Raw genomic sequence first — 16,456 nt, 5'->3', positions numbered from 1 at the left:
AGTTTTAACTTTCTTAGTTGCATATGTCGTATATCCTTTTGCACATGTATTACTTTTAATTCCTTTTTCTGTTTTTGTTCCCACTTCCCTGTATTTCCTTCCCCCTTGTTATCCCATCAGAAAGCCTTGTTAACAGCTGCTTTAAGGGTTTTCAAATACTGCATTCTTTTTGTTTCCAAAGAATTTTTATTTCAGATTTGTTTTTGTTTTTATCATTTTAACCATTTTAGGTATACAATTCAGTAGCATTAATTATATTCACGATGTTGTGAAACCATCACCACCATCTACTAACAAAACATTTTCACAATTACATTTTAATGAGCAAAATGCCAGTTTTATTAGAGATAAGGCTGTAATGGAGAAAATGGCTTGGATCTGAAGCCATAATCATGGTGGAGAGAAGGGCACAAGATTCATCCCCAGTATTTCTAAGAGGGAAGGGATTCCTATTTTTTTTTTTTTTTTTTTTTTTTTTGTGCTAAGGCAGGAAAAAAGAGAAAAGAATAGTGTTTCCTGTAATTCCTGACATATTTTCCCTGAAATCATTGATGTTAACACAAGCCCATGTCAATTCTCAGTGGGCTGTTCCCCCTGAGACCAAAGGCCTGAAGTTTCACAAGATAATAATACTCACAGAGCTCTTCCTCCATCGAGAACAACTTCCACCCCTGGGATGGTGGCAGACAATTCAGCTTTTATTCCAGGAAGCAGGCTGACAATGATGGTTGTTCTCTAGTGAGCATTATTGACATGGTAGTCTGCATGAACATTGCTTCCCATCCCCAGTCTATGTAGCCTACACAGCAGCCTTTCAACCAGAAGGATCATGGATATGAAGTAGACGTGTACATTCATTACATTGACCAAAGAGGCCACACTGCACCCTGGGTTGGAAGTTCATTCCCTGCTCTGAATCCCATTTCAAATTATTCCAAGACACATTGTCCAATGCAGTACACCAGAGGTTATGTAATGAGCCCAAATACCAGCATAAAAGTACTTAAATTAATGCTGTGCCAGCAACACAAAAAGTCCTCCCATTTGGACAATATGAATCAGCTATTAAATTCCCCGAGTGAAAAGAAAGTCCAAAAATTAAATCACCATTTTAATTAAAGTTCAAAAGAATTCAAGTCCAAAATGTTTCCTCTACTAAATTTATTTTCCTGTTCAGTTTCTGTAGGTTGGAGCTCAATTCATTGGGTTAGAACAGTTAGAACTTCAGTAGCTGCAGTTTCAGAAGGTTTGAAGTTGAATCAGTATAACCCCAAATTTTTCACAAGCTTCGCCTTTTAGAGTCCAAAGCATTAATGGGGTACAAAAGATCATTTAAGCACCAGAAGAGCAATTGAGAATTTTTAAAAATTTGATTCACAAATCCCCAGTCTCTGGTTATCCCAAGCAAAATGATGTTGACAGAACCATGAACATAATGTATTTTAGAACCATTTCTACAACAGCCAAAGACCATAGCAGAAATTTGGTTTTATTGCATGAAGGAGAGGAAACTAAATGTAGCACATGAGAAAGCTGGGGTGGAATGGGGGAGGGAGAGAAAGAGAGAGACAGAACAGTAGTGGTATGTTATTTTTATAAAATTAAAACAAAAACTGGTTATTAAATGTGTATCTAAACTTACTAAGAAGTGATGTCCTAGTTTATATCAAAATGGTTACTAAGATGTGGAACTAGAAATTTTCGTAGAATTGAATTTCAGACAACTCCAGGGCAGATTCTCTAGCTGATTGATTTTCTTGAAATCCGTAGTGCCTAGAAAGGTGCTACCAGATGTCTTAGGTACCTTTTAAATTTTCCCTACAAAAAGCCTTTAGGAGAGTGCATCTGTATATTAACAGCTTCCTCATGCTATTAGGATCAAGTTAAAAACCCTTTATGTGCTTATTAACCAAGTTATAGATAGTCAAATCACTAAAACCAAGCATCCTAAGCATGGTGGTAACTCCTCCCAGGCTCTTACATCCCTCATTGTCTCTGCTCTTCAAATGTACTGTGCTCACCCTCAGGCCTTCCAACCAGTCCCGGAATTATCATTAAGTGCCAGGCATTTTGAAAATTGCTCACATATATTATTATATATTATTCACATAAAATTAGTGATAATTATCCTATGAAGTGAGTATGAATAGCCATATTTACTAAAAAGGAAACTGAGGCTCAGAGAATGAAGTGAAAACCCAAGATTGCATAGATGGGAAGGAATTATGTGGGAATTTGAACCCAAGGTCTGTGTGAATCTAAAGCCCATTCTCTTAACCATGTTGTTAATGGGTAGTGGGCTATGTACCCAAGATTTGATACCAAACCTTCTGTTCTTCCTCTCAGATCATGAACTATACATATAGATTGTACTTAATTATAGTTATATTGTGTTTCACACATGGACTGGAGAATGAGTTCATTTTAATTACTGGCGATATAGTGGAATAGATAACCTGTAAACACTGTCATCACAAAATACCTGGATACTCCCTTGCATAAGAGAGTAGAGGACACTAAGTTGTTTAGTCTGGCAATAATGTGTAGGAGGAATTAGAGTAGGGTCAAACAGGATAAAATATAGCCACACCACAAAATATTTTGTTTGTTTTCCAGTAATATAGACCTAGAATTTTTTCCAAAATTTCCAGAAAATAAAAAAGTGAGAAAGTGGCATATGTAAACATATGTGTGTGTGTGTGTGCATGTGTATGTACACCTCACTTTTTGAGCAAAGTCTCCTTTTGAATTAAGAATTGACATGTCAGTTCTCTCATCCTGATAATTTGAAAAATATCTCTTGCACGACTTCACAATTTGTGAACCATTTCCTAGCTGCTCTCCTGAATTTTCAAATTCTAACACAGGATGCTTATATATAATACAGGATGCTAGGTGAAGGTCAATACATGTTATTATGAAAAATATTAAAAAGAAAAGTGGACTGCCTCTAACTGCTTGTTAGTGTGATATGCAATGCTTCACTTTAGATCTTTCAACAAGGGAGTCCTGTGGGTCAATCTACACATTGGCTGGTGAGTGTATTATTCCTGCCAAATCATCCAGTTGAGATGGGAACATTAATTTATTTGAGCAGACATGTCGGTGTGGCTTTAACAAAACAGCCATATGCTGCTCCAGTAAGTAACATAACAGAGAAAGCACAATTAATGCCAGAACATATCCTAGAATGATTGACAAAGACCATGGAGAATGTTCTTCAACCTTATTTTTCCGTGGCATTTCATTTGTTCTGATGATCTTCTAGACCAGTTTAATACAACACATATTGTCCCAATTAGCATAAACCTTGTGATGTTTTGTGTTAGCCCCAGGTTTCCTTCCTTCCTTTAATGGATTTTGACTAAGAGTTTTAGAGCACAGCTGTAGTTCCTTGTACACAGATTAATTCCCTGTCCTTTCCCAGTACCTTGTGGGGAGAAGTCTCTTATAGGAGTTTTCTTGAGTCCTCTGGCCAAATATCATCTTGTTAAAAAATAACAACAACAACAAAAACAAGCCAGGGTCAGTTTTATTAAAGAAAATTTTTCATGATTTACTTTTATCAGTCTGTTCTGGCATGCTTCTAATGATATCAGAATCACTTGGATCAATGATAGCCAATGTGCATACTCTATAGTGTTTTCCACACTGTCCAATTCAGTATTACTGGCACTGTATTGACATCAGTTTGGGCCAACATGGCATGGTACTCTATTTCAGATTTCCTCAAAGCTGGGCAGTTGTTGGTGAGGATGACTAGTTTTGCTTTGCCTTGCCTGATCACCTTCAGAGTCTGCTTGTATCCCAGCACATACTTTCCACTTTTCATAATGAGTTGGAGACTAGAGTTGATCAACTCCAGTGACTTTTCCGTCTTTGCGGCTGCCATCTTCCGCCTTAGGTATGAGATGGACCCCAACCAAGAACAGCCGCCAAGATGGCCGGGAGTGAGAAAGCCAAATACCATCTTTAATAGAGCTTAATGAGCTAACTATGACCCCAAGGCTAATCCTATACATTTTAAGTAAGTAAAATTTTTAATATTAGCAATGATGACATTATTTTCATAAAATAAAATGTATTTTATCAACTGTAATACATACTTCTTATAGAATATTCAGAAATATAGACAAGTAGGAAAATGGAAAATCCTTACATGAGCTACCCCAAAATGATTACTGTTAATATTTTTTGCCTATTACTTTAATCATTTTATGTATACTTTTCAAATAAAAATGGTCAAAAGGGCATGGATATATTGTACATCATGTTTTTGTGTTAACATGTTTATATAACTATTTTCCCACATGATTATGAACACTTTTAAATAAAAATTTAATGGCTATAATAATGGATAATAATATAACCTAAATATTTTCAGAGAGTTGGGCTGTTTCCAATAATTTGTTATGATAATAAATTCAAATGGTAGCAAAATAGTATTTAGTGATACTTGCTGTTACTAGTTACTTGTGTGTCTTTCCAGAAATTTTCATTAATTTAGAAGCATAATATGTATGTGTGTGGATAAAATGCAGATTGGCTCATGATAATCACATTCTGCACCTTGCTTTAAATAAATTATAAATTAGCATTATGATTTTCATAGGCATCTTATTTTGTGGTTAAGTGCACAGATTCTGGACGTAGTTTGCCTGAATTGAATTCTGACTTCATGTAATAGCTTTTACTACCTTGAACAAATTAACCTATCCACATCAATTACTCATCTGTAAAACAGAGATTAATGGTACGTATATCATACAATGGTTACAAAGATTAAATGGCACATTGTAAGCACAATACAATCATCTGATAAATTTTTTTAAAATCTCATTCTTTTTAGCAGCAGTATAGTATTCCATAATGTGAATATACCACAACTTAGTCATTGCTACCAGTTATAGGCTATTTCTACAAAACTAAAATAAATATCCTCGTAAATATATATTTCACACATGCATGAATATATCTGTTATATATACAGTCAGAATTTCTAAAAATGAAATTACTGAATAAAAAGACATACATGTATTTTAAATATTGATCAGGATTGCAAAATTACCCTCCCAAAAGAGCTCACTAATTTTACTTCTGGATCATACTGTTCATCTGTCTCCCTTCTCCTTAGCCAACACTGGTTTTATAAAATTTCCATTCTTTGTTAATTCAGTAGGTAAAATAAATATTGGGGTTTATTCTGATCCCTTTAGTTCTGTGTGAGTGAACATCTATTCATAAATTTTAAAATCATTTGGATTCTTTTTTTTTTCCTTCTAGGAACTTCAGAGTCATATCCTTTGATCATTTTTAAAAATTGAATTATTCTATTTTTATTTGTCATAATATTAGAGTTATTAGGGTTTGAAAAAATTTCCTCAGTTAATAGTTGTTAACTTTGTTTATGATATTTATTCCCATGCAAAATTTCTTTTTTATCTATACAGAGTCAGATTCATCTAACATTTTTTTAAATAATTAGAATATCATAATTAGAATGGCCTTCTCTAATCTAAGTTTACCAAATTTTACTGAGTAATCTGTAATCTATGATTACTAAATAAAAATGTTACCCATTTTATCTTCTAGTATTTTATGTTTTTGTATGTGTATATAGCACATTTATCTCCTAGAACTCATTTTGGTAAGACACTTGATGCAGAGATTTAATCCCCTCCACCCCCCAAACTCTTTTTTTTAATGACTGATTTCAATTGCTATCCTTATCAAATGAAAAAGGTTCACATTTATTTAGGACCTCTCTGGATTCACTATTCATTTTCATTGTTCTGTTCTTCTTAGTGACTATTTTAAATATTTTAACTTTGTAATTTCTTTTAATAATTGATGAAGCTATAAGCCCTTATTAATCTTTTTAAGTTTACTTATTAGATTGTTTTTAATTATCCTTTAATGCTTATTTTCCAGATAAACTTCAAACATTCGTGTCATTTTGCCACCATTCGTTCCAAATTGGTCACTGAAAACATACCACCACAGATGCATGCATCCGTGTTTCATGGCACCTTCACTACAACTGAATATTACCACTCAGAAAGAAAAGATCTTCCACAGTTCGTCAGATAAAAAATGATATCTCAATTTAGTCTAGCTTTTCCTTCATTACTTCAGAGCCAGGTGTTTTCCCACATATTTATTAACTAGTTGCTCTTCCTTATTTCTCAATATACTGTTTTTTTTAATTCATTTTATTGAGATATATTCACATACCACGCAGTCATACAAAACAAAGCGTACATTGGATTGTTCACAGTACCATTACATAGTTGTGCATTCATCACCAAAATCAATCCCTGACACCTTCATTACCACACACACAAAAATAACAAGAATAATAATTAAAGTGAAAAAGAGCAAACAAAGTAAAAAAGAACACTGGGTGCCTTTGTTTGTTTGTTTGTTTTTTCCCTTCCCCCATTTTTCTACTCATCCATCCACACACTGGACAGAGGGGAGTGTGGTCCATGTGGCTTTCCCAATCCCATTGTCACCCCTCATAAGTTACATTTTTGTATAATTGTCTTCAAGACTCATGGGTTCTGGGTTGTAGCTTGATAGTTTCAGGTATTTACTGCTAGGTTCCAATTCACTAGAACCTAAAAAGGGTTGCCTATATTGTGCGTAAGAGTGCCCACCAGAGTGTCCTCTCAGCTCCTTTTGGAGTCTCTTTGCCACTGTAGCTTATTTCATTTCCTTTCACATCCCCCTTTTGTTCAAGAAGATGTTCTCCTTCCCACGATGCCGGGTCTAGATTCCTCCCCGGGAGTCATATTCCACGTTGCCAGGGAGATTCACTCCCCTGGGTGTCAGATCCTACATAGTGGGGAGGGCAGTGATTTCACCTGCCAAGTTGGCTTAGCTAGAGAGAGAGGGCCACATCTGAGCAACAAAGAGGCATTCGGGAGGAGGCTCTTAGGCACAATTATAGGGAGGCCTAGCCTCTCCTTTGCAGCAACAGTCTTCCCAAGGGCAGGTCCTGTGGTAGAGGGCTCAACCCATCAAACCACCAGTCCCCTATGTCTCAATTTACTATTAATGTTTATTGCAGTGTGAAATTTTACACCTTAATTTATTTAATATTTTTGAACTTCCTGCAAATATTTTCCCACTTTCTTTGTGCTTATATAGAGGAATTTCCCATTTTATGTAATCAAATGTATCATTTTCTCGTAATATGTTTTTTAAACTTAGAAAGGCTTCTATCTCTGAAAAGATTTTTTTTTAAACCAGGATCTTAATTATTTTAATGATTCCTTGAGACAAATATTACCTACAAATAACATTAGGTAGTTTTTATTGCATGCCTTCAATTTCTCACACACTGTACTAATTACTGTATGCACATTTTTTCATTTGACTCTCAAAACTCTCCTCTCAAATCCAAACTATTAGTATCTCCATTTCACATTGAGGAGACTGAGGCTGACAGAGGCCTCGTGACTTTCCCAGTAAAAGTCAGTAAATGGCATTTATAGGTGTCTTTGACTTAATGGTCTGCCTGGATATATGCAGAGATCATTTGGCAAGTGCTTTATTTCATCACCTGAAGAATTATCTAAAGATGTATTTGTAAGTCTCCTACCTGATGTCACTCAAAGGGTGCAAAATGGCCAGCCCCGTTAAAAACAAAACAAAACAAAACAAAACAAAAATCACTTCTGCTCTAGTCTAAAATTTATATGAATTAAATCAATAATGCAAACAAATTACTAGGACCTCCCTAAAGAACTGCTACTGCAAATAGAAAGAAAAGAACTTTATTAATAGTCTAACAATTCGCAAATTGGGTAACACCAAGTAAAGCCACATATTCCAAAGCTTTGTGGGGAGGGGCATTGGGAATTTATAATCCCCCTCCCCCAAAAGAGGGGCATTGCGGCTGTCAGGCAAATTGTGTTCTAGCAGTTTATTGGAACAAAGCAGCAGTAGGAGATTTATTCCAAGCTGACTGGCCAGAGCTTTTTCTCGTGTTATTTCTTGTAGACGTTATATCGCTTCTCCAAGCTACACATGCCTGAAGTCTGGCCGCAGCATCAGAGCATGGCGTCCACCTTGTGCGCTTTCTTTGCCTGCAACCATTTTGTAGCTCAAAGACCGGAAGTCAATTTAGAGTGTCTTTCAGTGAACTCAGATGCCTCCTGCTGTGTCATCATTCATCAGATACATGGCTATTATTCTGAAGGCATGTGATGCCAAAGGGTTAAATTTCAAGGGAGCAGGTAAGGCGGTGACAAATCTCACCTGAGGGGATTAGCAACAGGAAATCTAGCCTCGGGATAAGCAGTTCTGGGATGGGGTTTTTCATGGGGTAAAAGGCGGGAGGGTTGCTGAAAGAGAAATGAGCCTCCTCAAAATATAAACTTAACTCTTTTGTTTAGGATTCACACTTCTTATATTTCCCCTCCATCTCTAATTTTTAAAATGCACGTGTATATTGATCAAGTAAGGGGTGTCTTTGTGTGACTTCCATAATGCTCATATGATATAAAAGTGATAACTGTACCATAATTCAGAGCACTAAGGTTAATGCTGAATAATATCAGAACTGGGTCAAGAGGCAAATCAGTATGGAAATTGCTAAATGTTCTCTGGACAGTTGAACACCACTAGAAATGTAAAGATGAAGAAAATTGTATTTTCTAGAACTCTCTTCACTGGGAAGTTCTATAAATAGTTGGAAGATGGAATACTTAGGGGCGCCTCAGCTCCCCACTCCCAGCTGCCACCTTAAAACCAATCTTCTGAGGAACCTCTGGTCTTTTGCCAAGTGGAAATGCAGTTTTGGAGCTTGGAGTTTAGAGATGAATTCCTCATTAGTAATTCTTTCTTTTCTCTTCTCCCCTTTGTAGTCAAGTCTTTCTTTTCTCTTCTCACCTTTGTAGTCCTCAGCTTCTTCATTTCTGATGCCAGGAAAATGCTCAAACCAAGGTATGGTCAAGGCAGGGCTTTCTTCCTGAAGACCAGCTTCCAGTGCTCTTTGGTTCCTCTGCTACATGGCAAAGCACATGGTGGCCTCTGCTGGGTTTCATTGATTTCAGCTTTTTGCTTCCATGGCTTTCTCTCTGACAAAATTTTTTAAAAACACTTCTATTTTGTTTTTAAATTAAAATTTTATTTTATATTACATTTATCTATTCAATCCAGCGGGAACTTATTTTGAGGTGTATGGAACCTCCCAGGCCTTCCTTTAGTTAATGTGCTGGTCCCATTTATATCTTGGGAGGTAAAGTGTTCTGAGACCATCAAATATGTTTTATTTTCAGACTTTTCATAACAGCAGTATATTTATCAAGAATTCTTTCTAGATTCCTGAGTGTAATAAATTCTTAGTATTTTAGCAAATGTAACACAAGTTTTTCTGCTTGTTATAAGCTGTATTATAATGTTTATCTGAATGGGAAGCACCTTTGGGTAAACAGGATTTAGGGGGTCTCCAAGGCTATTAAGTTTACAGGACTATTTTGCTTAGAATTCTGGTTGGGGACATTTTGAGCAAGTTACTCTTTCTAAATTCATGAAAAACTTAAATATAAAACAGTCTGTTGATATGTATTAATGTAATATTTATATAAATATTCATATTATAACATATGGATCAAGAATCAGTGTTAGTCATCTACAAAGGACGTATTTATTCCATAAAGTATGATTGTTGTTCAGGAGGTTGACTGGAGAGATCAGAACTAAATTAAAGATTATAAGAGATAATCAAAAGATGTTTCCATCAAACTATAGCAGATCCAAGAATTTCTTGAATAAGAGCTCCCACATACTTGACTTCAACCTTTGTCTCTGCTTTTCCTAGGATTCATGCAATCCGATTGTCTTCCCTTAGTCATTATTCCTTCAAGGAGTCAAGTTACAAATGCAACAGATTATATTTGAACTCCTTTAGTTAAAATCTACTTGGATTGGTCTTGCATACAAATGAAATTAAAAGCATCTGTATATAGAAATCATCCATTCTCCCATTCAGTCATTCTTTCATTCACTTATTCAAAAGTATTTGTTGGTCACATACTAAGTTAGAAACCATGTGCTCACTACTGGGTATAAGATGGTGAATTAAACACACACCATGTTGTAAAGCAGCACCTAGTCTAGGGAAGGAAGCAACAAGTAAGTAGGCAATTACAACATGAAAAAGTTAAAATAGAAATCAGGAGTAAGCACAAAGTGAAGAGTGGTGTCAGGGAAGGTGTCCCAGAAGAGAAAATATCAATACTGGACTAGAATAATGAATGGGATTTAGTGAGGTAAACTGGGGAGGGGTGGAGGGGGGTTCCAGGGGGAGGGAGTGAGCAGGGAGGGGCATGTGGTAGTTATAATGGTCTTCCAACCACTAGCAAGGAAAAAATTTAAGGCCAAAGAATAATAAATATTTCTTTGATTTTCAATCTGATCGTTTATTATCAAGGATCCTCACAGTTATTTGCAAGCCATGTTTCAGGACGTGTTTTGTCTAGAAACAATCATACTCTACTTATATGTTTGTTTGTTTGTTTTGTAAAAATCACTCTCAGAAGAAGAAAGAGGACCTAAGGGAGGTGCTAGATGCTGAAAAGTCATTTAGTCTTTACAACAGCCCTTATATGATGAAGACAGGACAATTATCCTAACCTTATAGATGACTAAATGAAACTCAAAAGGTCAAAGACCAGACAGCTAATAAATGGCACTGCAGGATTCACACCTGGCTCTGTCTATTCAACTTCAAAATCACACACCTTCCCTCCCACATCACATTAATTTCCTTTTGTGATTTTAGATGGGAACCAGTATCCTTCTCCAGATTCCAGGGGTGCTCTGATTACTGTCTCTTGTGCTTCATTTGATAGGTAAATGAGGATAAAGAACTAAATAACAATGTTCTTTTAAAGCACAGCTTAGCAGCTCACATTTTTACAGAATGAAATGTAGTTGAGGAAATGGGAAAAGTTTTCCTGCAAATATATGATAAATCTTTAAACATGTTTTTTGTTTGTTTTTAAGAATTTCCCATGATATTTCTTCTCTAGAAATTTATCTCTTTTTTTCTGAGAAATGATTCACTAAAAGTGACTCAAAGATGAGACAGACCTTTTACAAGCCCATGTTTCTGCCTTCATCATTTAGGGTTGACTTTAGCTGCATTAGCAGAAACCTGAATACAGTAATTTATTCAAAGAGTTGGAGGTTTTATTTTTCTCTAGTAGTAAGACATCTAATCCAAGGTTGGTGTAGCAGATAAAGGAAGTCATCGAGAACCCAAGATGATTGTAAGACAGATACTGCACTTTGGGGCATTTAGGCTAAATTCCAGGCAGTAGGGAGAAGGCCAAAAGGCTGAATCCATCCCTCTCATCAGGGGATCAAAAAGTTTCCCAGAAGGCCCAGTTAGTAGTCTTCTGTGCATGTCACATGACCACCACAACCTCAAGTACCCTGGGAAATCAAGATCATCAGCTGGACAAGTACTGTCTATATAAAATTAGGTTCTTTTGATTAGGAAGAAAGAGGCAATAGATAGGCCACACACTACTAAATCAGCAACATAACCCCAGTAATGTGATAGTTCCAAAGAAAACCTCAAATCGTAAAAGTGTCACCACCCTTGTCCAGAGAGGCTTTATGGAATCTTTTAAAAGGTAACAAGAAAATAAACTTATCTGTAGAAGGAAAAGCAGTAACTATAAAATAAAACAGAGTTTTTGTTTATTTTTTCAATGAAATTATGAGGCATTATAATTAGAGAAAAGAACGTGTTTCTATACTCTGTTCCTTCCTAGCTGTGTGACCTTAGAACATTCACTTAGTCTCTCCTCTCAGGAAATTTTAGTTTCATTGTCTATAAAATGGTATCAGATCAAAAAAAAAAAATGGGCAACAGAATTAAACAGGCATTTCATAGAAAAGAATGACAGGCCAATAGAACAGTGAAAGGATGCTTGTCCTCAATAATAATCAGAGCAATGTAAATTAAAATGAAGTGAGGCATAGCTTTGTGCCCATTAAATTGGCTAAAATTAAGATCTGAGAATATCAAAAGTTAACAAGGATGTAGAGCAAGGTTTGGCAAACTCCAGCTGGTGGGTTACATCTGGCTTAGTACCTGTTTTGTGTCTTCCATAAGCTAAGAATGGCTTTTGCATTTTTAAATGAAAAACATAAAGAATACTAGCCTTTCAGTGAGAACAGTTGCTGAATTTTGCTTTTTGGACCATAAGGCCTAAAATATATACCACCCGGCCCTTTACAGAAAAAGTGTCCTGACCCCTGATGTAGGCAGGGGAATTTTACACTGTTGGGCAGAGTGAAAAAGGGACAACCACTTCAGAAAACAATTTGGTTTATTTAGTAGGATGAATAGACAACAGATTCTAAGACCTAGAAGTACCCTAGAGAAACTCTTGTCATTTACAAGGGGAGCTGTATGAGAATGTTTCTGGAAGCATTGTTTGTAACAGGAAAAAAAAATGGAACAAATCCAAATGTCCATCCATAACTTAAAGGAGAAATAAATAAAGTGGAATACAACACACAGTGAATACTGCTGCAAACATCAACATGGATGTCTCTCATTACGACATACTAAGCAAGAAATACAAGTTCTAAAGTAGCACTGCCATTAGAAATATGATGCAAACCACAAATGCAAAATACATATGTAATTTTAAATTTTCTAGTAGCCATATTAAAACCACAAAAAGAAACAGGTGAAGTTAATTTTAAACTATATTTCATTTAATCTAATATATTCACAATGTTATGATTTCAACATGTAGTCATATCCTCAAAATCCGGTGTACACCCTATACTTACAAGACATTCATTCAAACTAGCAACTTTTAAAGTGCTCTGTTGCCACTGGCAGCTGGTGGCCATCACATTGAATAGCACAGTTCAAGAAGATGAAAACAGTATAATTCTATTTACATTCCATATATCAAAATATTCAAAACTAAACACTATATTATTTAGGGATACATGATATGTGGTAAAACTACAATGAAAAGTTAGGGAGTTATAAAACACAAGATCCAGATGGCCCTGGCCTCTGGGGGCTGGGGGATGGGAGGGTGCTAATACAGAGGACAAATTCTGAGGGACTTGGAGATGCTAATAGATATCTGTTCCATAAGTTGGATGATGGGTGCATGGATGCTTGATTTTATTTTAAATTAAATATAATTATTATGTTGAACATATTCAATCTTTCATAGGGAATTTAAAAATAAATCCCTGCACCAGGTTCCTACCTCAGAGAGAAGTAGTAATGAGTCTGCTTGTGCCAATACTTTTCGAAGAGCAAAACAGTATGCAAACAGAGACAAGTTAGTAGCTATTATTGTTACTTACAATTTTATAATTGGAGGATCCATATGTGCAGAAGAAACAGAGGAGTTGCCACAAGGTAGGAACTTTAAATAGAGAGAACTGAGCAATATAAGAAAATGTAAACTGTTAGTTGATACCCACAAAACAGAAGAGGAGACATGGAAAAAAAATCAATAAGGAGGAAAAAAATCTGTGTAAGTGGCAGCAGAGACATGTGGAAGTCTTGAAGGGTGACCAGCTGTTGCATCTCTGAGATTTGTCAAAAAAGACTTGTGGGGGAGAGTCAGTTGACAGGAAGCTGTCGCAGAGGGTTGGAAGAGAAATGGGGGAAGTGACATCCTCAGGGATGGGATGCAGAGCCTCAACTATACTAGGAAAGAGCCCCGGGCAGACGCGGTGTTTGAAGTGGGCCTAGTCTGCTGCACAGACTGTCTAGATGCAAAGAGTTGGAATTGGCAGCAGCAGCAAGTGCTTGGCAGAGTCGAGGCGGCTTCTTTTTCCGGCTCTGCCACTCTCCCAACTTGCCATCTCTGTAACTGGCTTGAGGCAGAAGCGATGATCTCTCGGAAGTTTGTTTTTTTCTCTTTTAAGATGGAGCGAGGAGAAATCAGTGGAATATGCATGGTCCTGTCTCAGGAGTGAGAGTTAGGTAGATGCCGGGTGGGCCCCTTCCATGTCCAGTCTCTCACCATCTGTGTGGTTAGGTGGAGACACGATAATAAGGGACCAGGCCCTCAGATCATGCCTGAGATAGAAATTATTCTCCCCATTTTACAGATGAGGAAACTGAGGCTCAGAGAAGTATACCTTGCCCCCCATAAGTTGTAGAACTGGGAGCTGAACTCTTTCAAATCTGTCAGATTCTAAAGTTCATGTTTGTCCTTCTGCATCATGCTCTCTACTAAAATTTATTGAACCCGAACTCCATGCAGTTTTCCATACACCTACTTTAGTCCTTACAACCACCCTAATGGAAATGTACTTATAATACTTACCTTATTTTGTTGGAAAGATAATGAGGATGGGAAATGTTGTTTTTACAAGCCGGTTCCCCATATCAAGACAATTATTTAATAATAACACACTTGTTGAAGTTTTACAGTATGGCAGGTAATATTCTAAGCATTCACATATATTTACTCTTTTCACCCTCAGAATAATTTTTTGAAAAAGGCACTATTGTTATTCCCACCTCTCAAATGAAGAAAGAGTGGCATAAAGAGGTTAAATAATTTCCCTAAGATCATCCAGCTAGTAAAGAATGGAACTGGGAATCAAACTCGTGTAGTCTGACTCCAGCACCCAAACCCCAAATTGCTGCACCATACCTACAATATGCCAAAGTACTTCCACATGAAGAAACAAACCTTGTCACTTTCATTGGAGAAAGAATCTCTAATTAATTACTCTTACCCTCACCTCCCTCCACCACATACACTCCTTTCCTAAACCCATCTCTGTACAGTTGTACAATCTCTGCTGGAGTTGCTTCTGGGAAAGGATTCTGCCCTCTCCAGAAAAATAGTACTTTCTCCTCAGGTTATGGCTGTATCTTGATTTAATTCATGGGACTGTGTAGACATCTCATTACCAGCCTGATCTAAGCCTCTGATCTAAGAGCGATAGAGCAGAGAGATGGAAAGAAACCGGATCTTTATGACATTGTTGAGCTGCTGAAATAACCAACATTGCTCTACTTCAGGACTTCACTTTTGGGAAATAAAAATTTTCCTTACTGTCTAAACTGCTTTGAGAAGAGCTTCCTGTTATTGCTATTTGCTGCCCAAAGCATCCTCACTGAAACAAAGGCCATTCAAAAGTGGAGGGTGGAGTCTGGAATGAAAGCTTAGACTGGGAGAAAGAGCAACTTAATTGACTGTTGGAGCAGCCTGCCTCGGCTGACGGGGCTCCCTTTCCCAGGGGGCAAGTAGGGACCAAGATACCACTTGGAGAGGGAATGCATTAATTATTGCAGGAAATTAAACTAAATAACCTTTATGGCTACTTCCAACTCTAGGCATTTATTCTTCCATAAGCAACATAAAATAAAATTGACAAGGTTTTATAATTCAGTATTGCCAGATGCAAGTATACATTTTAAGACTTAATAAAAGCAGTATATCATGTTTTTAGGAGACCTAGCATTTACACTCACATATTGACAAATAACATAAATAAATAAACTTTGTGGCCCGACTCTAATAATAAACTGAGGTTCCTATTGAATTGACCTGAGAGGATATGATTTCTTAAGTCAATTAAATTTTTCCTCCCCTTGCCTCCATCCTTTTTACATCAATGGTGTATTCTAGCTCTTTTTTCTTGTCAGAAAAGCAAAGGTAAACTATAAACATCCTTCCCCTTCTACCACAAGCAAACCTGTGGCTTCTGACAACATACCCACACATACGATGTGTCAAGTATTCCACCCTATAATAATAGCCTCAGGCCTGAAGGGTACAGGAATCCAGTCTAGTCCCATTACATATTTGATGTTTAGATTATAATCTCCTAACCCTTGCTTGCGTATCTTCACACACAGGGGACCTAGTTCTTCAGGTGGTAGCCTGATTCTTTTGAAGATTTCTATGACGATTAGAAAGTGCTCCCAAGATTGATCAGTGAGCATTCCACAGCCAGAGCTGATTGACATATCAACCTGTTATGTCAAGGTGAGATCAGCACCGAAGTTCCAGAACTCCCTGTGGAATCAGAGTGAAGCTAGACTCCAGCTGAAACTATCCTTCCTTAACTCCTCCCCGCCCCATCCTACTTCCTTCATATCCTTTTTCAATAAATCAAGAGCACTCTGATCCTTTTAATGGATTCTGCTTCTGAAGAAACCAGCCTAAGACCTAAAGTTCTTCCTTATTTTGGTGTCACGTCTCAGGCAGCGATGTCTCCTCAGGACTTCAGCTCTCACTGGGCTCCAGTAACTCCATTTTCTCCCGTCTCTTCAGCCCTAGAGGTGATAATGGCTTCTTGCTGTTACTGTTCTCTCGTCCCTCACCACTCCTTGTTTGTTGCTTTAACTCTGCTCACATCTCTGTAAATAGACTTTTTATTAGAATCTCTTCATTGAAACCATCTGTGGTGAACTGATTTGCAGCTGGGA

General features: G+C 36.9%; 1 protein-coding gene across 1 annotated transcript; it reads right to left on the bottom strand.

The window, feature by feature from the left end:
• Window positions 1–3,549: 3,549 nt before the first annotated feature.
• Window positions 3,550–3,892, bottom strand: LOC119513974 (60S ribosomal protein L30-like). Its single transcript, XM_037809466.1, is given in 3 exon segments — window positions 3,550–3,656; window positions 3,659–3,682; window positions 3,685–3,892. Coding segments are annotated over 3 exon segments (339 nt in total).
• Between the last annotated feature and the right edge of the window lie 12,564 nt (window positions 3,893–16,456).

This window comes from Choloepus didactylus, chromosome 2 (assembly GCF_015220235.1).
Source record: "Choloepus didactylus isolate mChoDid1 chromosome 2, mChoDid1.pri, whole genome shotgun sequence".
Taxonomy (NCBI): domain Eukaryota; kingdom Metazoa; phylum Chordata; class Mammalia; order Pilosa; family Megalonychidae; genus Choloepus; species Choloepus didactylus.
This window is presented reverse-complemented; position numbering and strand designations above follow the sequence as displayed.